Source organism: Vigna unguiculata, chromosome 3, assembly GCF_037176805.1.
Source record: "Vigna unguiculata cultivar grain cowpea cultivar isolate G323 ecotype 2 chromosome 3, ASM3717680v1, whole genome shotgun sequence".
In the NCBI taxonomy this organism is placed as follows: Eukaryota; Viridiplantae; Streptophyta; class Magnoliopsida; order Fabales; family Fabaceae; genus Vigna; species Vigna unguiculata.
Genome location: NC_140794.1, coordinates 10,099,516 through 10,107,600, shown reverse-complemented (window position 1 = coordinate 10,107,600; position 8,085 = coordinate 10,099,516). Strand labels below are relative to the sequence as shown.

At 30.6% G+C, this 8,085-nt stretch overlaps 1 protein-coding gene across 1 annotated transcript; it reads left to right on the top strand.

Moving 5' to 3' along the window:
* Window positions 1–6,347: 6,347 nt before the first annotated feature.
* Window positions 6,348–7,745, top strand: LOC114179266 (uncharacterized). Its single transcript, XM_028065533.2, has one exon. It carries the CDS (start codon window positions 6,819–6,821, stop codon window positions 7,578–7,580), a length of 762 nt encoding a protein of 253 aa, XP_027921334.1. The 5' UTR covers window positions 6,348–6,818; the 3' UTR covers window positions 7,581–7,745.
* The last annotated feature ends 340 nt before the right edge of the window (window positions 7,746–8,085 follow it).

The following is an 8,085-nucleotide window of genomic DNA, read 5'->3' as shown; positions in this document are numbered from 1 at the left end:
AACATAAACAATGTGTGGGTATCTCTCATCAATGACAAAAAGATTAGACTAGCACAACACAAGGAACAAGAATTAGTCTCTGACACCAGTTTAACGAAAATGTTCTTCTTTTTCTGTTGAAAAGTGAGTACAACACGCGGTGGGCGTTGAAGGTGTTGAGAGGTTATAGCGGGTACAACACGCGGTGGGCGTTGAAGGTGTTGGAGAGGGTTTTCCGGCGTCACAGGGCGGTGACGGTGGAACCGAAGCAGCGCCGATTGCTGTGACGGTTTTCTTTGGGGCTAACGACGCTTGCCTTCCTGATAGATGTTCTGCTTTTCAGCATGTGCCTCTACATGAATACAAGCGGAAACTTCACTCCATTGTTTCCTTCTTCAAGGTAAATTAGCCTTCAAGTGTTTTAGATTAAATGATTAGGGAAAAGTTGTAGGGTGTTGAGAAACCCAGAAAAGAATCACTGACACACTGAGACTGTTTTTAAGGGATGTGAAACGTTTATTTTTTTATTTACTTATTTTAGTTTAGCCTTTTGACTCTTGCGGGTTGATAAGCGTGGTTTTTTTGTGTATGTTGCATGCCGTAGAAGTGGTTAATTATTTGAGGTTTGGTGGGGTAGAAGGTTATGATGATTTTGTTTGTCTTGGGTGGTCAAATATATATTATATATATGTATATATGGGGTTTCAGAATTGAATGAGAATTGAGAAATGAGAGGTGTTTTTAGCTCTTACACGTGCATCACCGTGGGAATGGGAAGTGTGTTTGGTTTGGTTTACCACTTGGCCATGTTACCCCGTCAAAAGGGACCCTCCTTCTTTGCTTTTTTTATGCATTTTTTTTTCTCCCATGGGAATGGAGTTTGCACGAGACCTTTGTGTAAAGGTCCACTTTTTTATTGGTTTTCTTTTGGGGAAACTGGGAAGGGTTAGTTGAAAGGAGCCTACCATTGTTTTCACGACCTAAACCCTTCTGTGTCTTCTTTCTCGTGTCTTTTCTTTGGCTCCCATGCAATTATACTATTCTGCTTTGTCGACAATGAGCTGTTATGTATGAATGCTAGATAGGATTACGTGGAAGACCCGCATTTAGGACTGCAAGAATTTGGTGCTTCTCCTTAAGGACTAACAAAAACCAACAAAAAAAAAAACAAAACCATATTCCGTTTCAGCGTCCTCCGACACGGATTCCAGAATCCGTTTCAGTAAAAATCAAAAAAAAAAAAAAAGAAACGGATTGTGTATTCCGTTTCAGCTTTCTGCAAAACGGATTTCACATTCCGTTTCGGACAAAAAAACAAAAAAAAAAACCTAAACGGAATGTGTGTTCCGTTTCAAGCATGTTTGAAACGGATTTGGAAAGTCGTTTCGGTGCACTCTTAAAACGAAGACCGTTTCTCAATTTTGATGAAACAGATCTTGTAATCTATTGCTAAAATCAATTAAAATATACAAACAACCATTCCTAAAATCAATTAAAGTATAATAACATTACTTAACTGGGCAAATGGAGAAGATGGGGTGCGTTTTGGGGGTGCAGAGGGTGAGGGCGGTTTTGGGGGTGCAGAGGGTGAGGGCGGTTTTGGGGGTGCAGGGGTATGCGGTGAAAAAGAGATAGTAACTCTTATTTTTTATCATGGGTAAATATGAAAATAAATTTGATTTTGGGGGTACAGGAGAGATTGTTGGAGGTGTAGGGAGAAGTCCCCTCAAATTGAAATTGCACCTTACTATCTTCACGGGGCACTCTCTTACCCATTATTTCTCTTTTCTATTGTAAAACGGATAATGCGCAAATTAGTACTATTTTATGTTGTCATATAAAGCATGGCCAAGCAAACAATGTATCAACAAATTTATAAAAAAAAAATCAGTTATCAACAAATTTTTAAAAAATTTAATCACAACCAATTTTAAAAAATTCAATTACCAATAAATTTGTCAGTGAATTTTACCAAATGATTTACCAACTGACGTTAAAAATACTAGTATACTCACAGGCGTTATCGCGTATGCGTGTATGCATTTTTTAAATATACGTGATATTATATTAGTAGGTGGTAATAATATAATATTATTAAGTTAATATATAAAATAAAATTATATTTTTTAAAAATAAAGTGAAATATATCAGAAAAGATGATAGAATAATTGTTGATGAATAGAGAAAAAAAGATAGACGATTTTATAAAAAAAAATTGTAAAAATAACGATCAATTTTAAAAACTTTAATAAACAATTATATTTTAAAGAGTAAAATTGGTATTTTAAAATATAACCACAAAAGAGATAATTTTTTTATGTATTATTATAGATTAAATTAAATCAGCGAATTTTGTTATAAATAGTAAAAGACTAAGACAAACATTTTGGTGTATATTTCACAAACAAATCTATTACCGACATTAAGATCCATCGATTAAAAAAACTCTATATTCATTATGAAATTATTTTTATATTTTTTCCATCAATAAAGTTTTATCAACAAAACATAATTTCTTAGATTCTTAAAAGGATAAACAAGATTCAAATTCATACGCTAATTTAAGCTAATAATCAATAATAAGTAGACTTTTATTATCATACCTATAAGGAAAACTCTCCAAATTTTGGAGTGAAAACAATCTACAATGTATATTGATTTCAATGAATGAGTTATAATGAAAACTAAAGAAGATAAAATAGGTTTGTTTCCCGAGGTAAATTAAGTTGTACACAAGCATAAGTTAGGTTATTTTAGGAAGCTAGCATCATTTCCTATTTATCATGATCTTGGGACCAAATTAAAAACTCAAAGTTGTAGAAATACTAAAGAAAGATAATGACTTATTTTTTTATGTACACAAGGATTTCCTACTCTAAGAACGCAATTATTTCAAATATTTTCTTCAAAGTCCGTTTGTCATCATTGTAGTAATCCTTCCTTTGTAGTTGTTATACTTCTTTTATGAATTATTTGTGATTTGATTTTTTAGTTTTAACTCTAGTAACTCCTTCTCCAATTTCTTGGATGGATTCCTTTGTTCATGTACTTGTGAATGATTAAAACTTTGGGAAATAAAGACAACATACATGAGTGTTTCAATTCCTAAAAAACACAAGTGTCCATAATAATTTTGGATTTATAGATAAGAAACGGATAACAAAAAGACACATTAAATACTCTAAAATTTGAAAATCATCTCCTATATTTTGGAATATAACTATAAGTATACTGGGAAAATTCTCAAGAATAATAGAGAAATAAAAAATAAAAAAAACACGGAAACAATTTTTTCATACTCTTTAATTCCGAATATACCTACATTCTTCAAAATATAGTTTAATCCAAACCTAACAATGATCTTATTACAAAAATATAAGAAATAAGAATAAAAAAAATCAAATACAAACTTAAAGTATCTTTAATTTAGAATCAGAAATATTATGAATTTAAAATCTATTATACAATTATTAAATCTACTCCAAATTATCTAAATGATACGAAACTTTTCCTAACATAATATTTTCAAACATATTATATAATCATTGCATTAATGTGTTTAAAGATATCTTGATTTGACTTATATTTAGTACATGAAATAGTTTTGAACATAAGGATAATACTAAATGAGAAATTTCAAAATGTACTATTCTCCAATGTTTTCTCTTAAAAGATATTTGTGTCAAGAAAAAAATGAATTTAATTTAACTATAAAATTTTTAGTCTGAATTGAAGTTTGAAACAAGACGGGTTGAACCTAAAGGATAAAATCAATTAATAACAGAATATGTAATTTTCTTTTTTAGTTATTTTAAAACTTTTTATGATTATTAATCTTGCTATATACACACACACGTTCTTTACAGATCTGATGCTCTTGTTGTTTTCATAAACTATGATGACTAGAGAAGAAAAAGAAGAATTATTAGTCTGGTTCATGCTCTTCTCAGATCTGAGGTGGTAATTAATTCTTAATTCTTAAAAATTTTAACAATTAATTCTAATAAATGCAAGCGAAAATGTATAAAAAAATTATTTTATTTTACTTTTTCTTCATGAGCACAGAATCTCCTTTTCTTCAAGTTTGCACTTAACTAAAATAATTTATTCTTAAAGAGAAGTTCTACTGTAAAAATAATATTTTAATAGGGAAACTCTAAAATAAAATAATAATAAAATAAAAAAAAACTTTGGGGCTTGTATAGAAAGTGTCACAGATTTATTGTTATAAGTTACAGGCATGGCCAACCGAAGACACTGACATAAAACATTGACACTTTTGTTGTTCATTGTTCCTAGATAATTCTTCTTTGTCAGGTTATGAAATTCCTTGTTACTGCAGTTTGCAGCAATACACATGCAAAATGTTTGATGTTGTTTTCTTCCTACAAGAATCCAATGCACCGATGAGATGTTCTGGTTAAAAGAATGTATCGAGTTACTCCTCGTGTCAGATACCACAAAATTCATTTGTCACCATAGGAGAGGTTAACTAAGAAACTTTTGGTTACTATTAAACTAGTATTTAATTTAAAGTTAGAAATTAATCTATAATTATACATAGATCGGATTTTCTTGTCGATAATTATTATTTTTTAACATATAAATATGTTTAAAACATATCTGTTTTTTTTTCTATTAATCGGTTATAATTATATATAAATAGATTTTTTGTGTCTATATTATTATTTACTTTTATTCTTTATAATATAATTATTTATTATTATTTTAAATATTAATGAGTTATTTTTATATATTTATTATAAAATTCTCTATTTTTTTCTATTCATCGATAATAATTTTTTTTTTATCTTTTTTGGCTCATTCCATTTTACACTTAATACATATAAATATATTTTATATATTAACTTTAATAATATATATCATTAATTATTAATATAATATCATATACATTTAAAAAGTACATACAGTAAATAAGGTTAAAAACTAATTTATATCTAATTTATAAATTTTTATTATTAATAAAGATTATTTTATTATAAACTATATTGTTGTCATTTTTCTTCAAATTAAAATTATATTTATTGAATGTTATTAAAATTAAAAATATATAAATTATTATTATCATAAAAATATAATTAAATTATATTTCATTGAAAATATTAAATACGATAGAATATCAAATATAAATATCTAATTAAAATTAAAATATTGATGCATCATAGTTAAAAATAAATACATAGTATAATAACTTGTATAAAAGTAAAATGGAAAATTAATTGCAATGGAAATCTTCTATTTTCTCATTCTACGTCTTTCGATTTTCTTCATCTCCCTTTTATCCTTTCGTAACTTTTTAGACATGGAGTGTACAAACTTATCATTTTACCTATGCTAATAAATGATTTTTGGATAAGATTATTTTGACTTCAAACAAATTTTTACATACAATTTATATTTATTATTTTACCTTTCAATTTTTAATTTTTTACAGATACAAAAGTTAACTTTTTAAGACCAAAATATTTTTAAAAGTAGATTGTCAACCATTGCAAATGGTATCAAAAAATATTTTTCATGACTTTTAGGCAAATACTTATTTGAGTAGAATAAATATTAAAATATTTTATCTTTAGTATAATAAGAAAACTATAATTTTAATACAAAACTTTTTAATTTATATTTACATTTGTTAATGGTTAAATTATCATGCAAATGTATTTGAAGAGAGCTCCTTGTCTTTGTTTCTTGTTTTTAAAAATTACATGAATATTTTCCCTTTGATAAACATCCAGGATATTATTAAATAATAAATATGTATTAACAAAATTCGAACAAAAATTACTGCTTAAAAATTAAAACTTTTATTATATATTAAAAAATATATATATTAATATTGAAATTCACTTTATACATAATATATTTAGTATGTGTTTGGGAACACATGGAATAATCGATTTTGGCCGAATCGATCTCTATAGCGCATAAGTTAATACATTGACGTTAATTTTTTACTTTAAAACTAATTTTGAAATCAAACATATATAAGTTTTGTGTTTGATTAATTAACTCTACATCACCAAACCAAACATTATTTTATCTAAAAATTATCCAAAATAACTTTATCTTTTTCTACTTATCACAAGAAGAAGCGGACTATGGTATTTTAACAATTTTTTTTTAATAAAATTTAATAAAATTTACTTTTTAGCACAACAAACACTTTTCTCTTTCCAAATTATATCAAATTTTTCTGTCATCTATTCAAATTACATTAAATCTTTTTTCATCTATTGAAGTGCTGCCACATATATATTTTCAAAAGTTTGTCAAAAAAAAAAATTATTTTAAATTTCGTATAATGTAACTTATTATTGTTTGATTAGACAATGCAGGTAAAGGGGTTGTCATCGTTCCTCATACACCTTAACTCACACGGAACGGTTGTGATCAAAGCAATGACTCATACCTTAACATATTACACATAGCATACCTCAACATTCCCGGCACCTAATCCAAATTTGCAGGACACTGATGGGCCATAGATCACAATCATCCTACGCAACACCTTTTTTTCATTCTTCTCCAATATTTACGAACACTTTCATCACACCAGGGACGAATACCACACACAAAACGACATACTTGCCACCCTATTTCATGTGCATTTTCATTTTTCCTCATTGCTTCTTGTCTTTTCCATATCCCCACAATAAATGCATCCTTCCTTTCACCCCAACAATTCACTCTCTTCCTTAACTAACATTAGCTGTGCAAGACCAACTTCACTCATGGAACCACCAAAACCACCTTTGAGCCTTCCCTCAACAATAATGTTTCTTCTTTGAACAACCAAACACTTGGTTTCCAACGTAGTAATGGGTTGTTGTGTGAGTTGCAGTCACAAAACCTCGACCTCGCCACTAAGAAAGTTCCGTGGTTCACCACAGCCTCTCACTCGCCGAGAGAAGCCTCTAGAAAGCAGCAGAGAGGAAGAAAGTGAGACAGTGAAGCAAGTGCTCTTGGAAGCCCCGAAACGGAATCCAACAACCTTTGCCAAACCAAAACCTCAAAAGCCACTCCAAAACAAGGTCAGAGATGAACAGAGCAAAGTTCAGAAGAAGTCTTTGTCCCTTTATAAAGCGGAAGACCCCTCGGATGAAGTTTGCAGCTTGAGCGAAACCGTGTCCACCACTACTTCAATCACCGAGCAAGGGCAAGAAACGCGCAAAAGGGTCGATATATCTCAGGCCAAATTGCTGAAAAATCGTTCCTTTCCCGGTGAGAGAAGAGAGAGAACAGTGCATGGTGCAAGGAACAATGTTGGGTCTGTGAGGCTGGTTCAGTGCGGAGACCAAACGGCTCAGAAAACGGGCAGCGGTGGAACACTTCGACGGCGAGATCCAGCCGAGAAATCTTTCCGGCAGTCAAGGTCGCCGGCCACTGGAGGATCTAGGCCCGTTGTGGGTCGGAACCCATCTGTGAGAAAAACTAACCGGTGCCCGGCAAGGGTAACAACAAGCACGGCGGGAAACGGTTGCCGGAGAAAGGAGAATCCGGCGACGGCAAGGAAATGGGTTTCTGGCGGCGAATCACTGGAGAATCCACTTGTGTCATTGGAATGCTTCATCTTTATATAGGATTTTGTGAATGTGCAGCGACGGTGGTGGGTGACGCCACCAGTGAGCCACCGTTGAGTGGGTGAGCTAAGTGTGAAGTGATGTTATGAGTAACTCGTCATTTATTATTTGTGTACTTTCTTTCTTCGATCTTCTTAATTACTTACACAGTTAGGGTGTAAATATGGTAAGTCAAAGGTGTGAAATAGGACATTGTCTTGGCTTTTTGGACTGTGTCAATGGCAAGGTAAAACCAAAAACTAAAAAGGGTAAAAGAAATCATGAGAATGCAGAAGAATTTAAAAAGGGAAAATGTTCTTTGTAACTATTTGACAATCACTTGAAGCTTATATAAGCCTAAAATAATCATAAAATAATTATATTGGTAAAAAAAAATGTCAAATGAATTAACAAAAGTTTTGGAAATTATCCTCTGCAGGAAGATTTTGGAAATTGTTTGATACGATAGGGAAGAGTTTGAAGAGTTGGGAGAGGTGTATTTAATGAGTTCAATTATGGCAGAAAA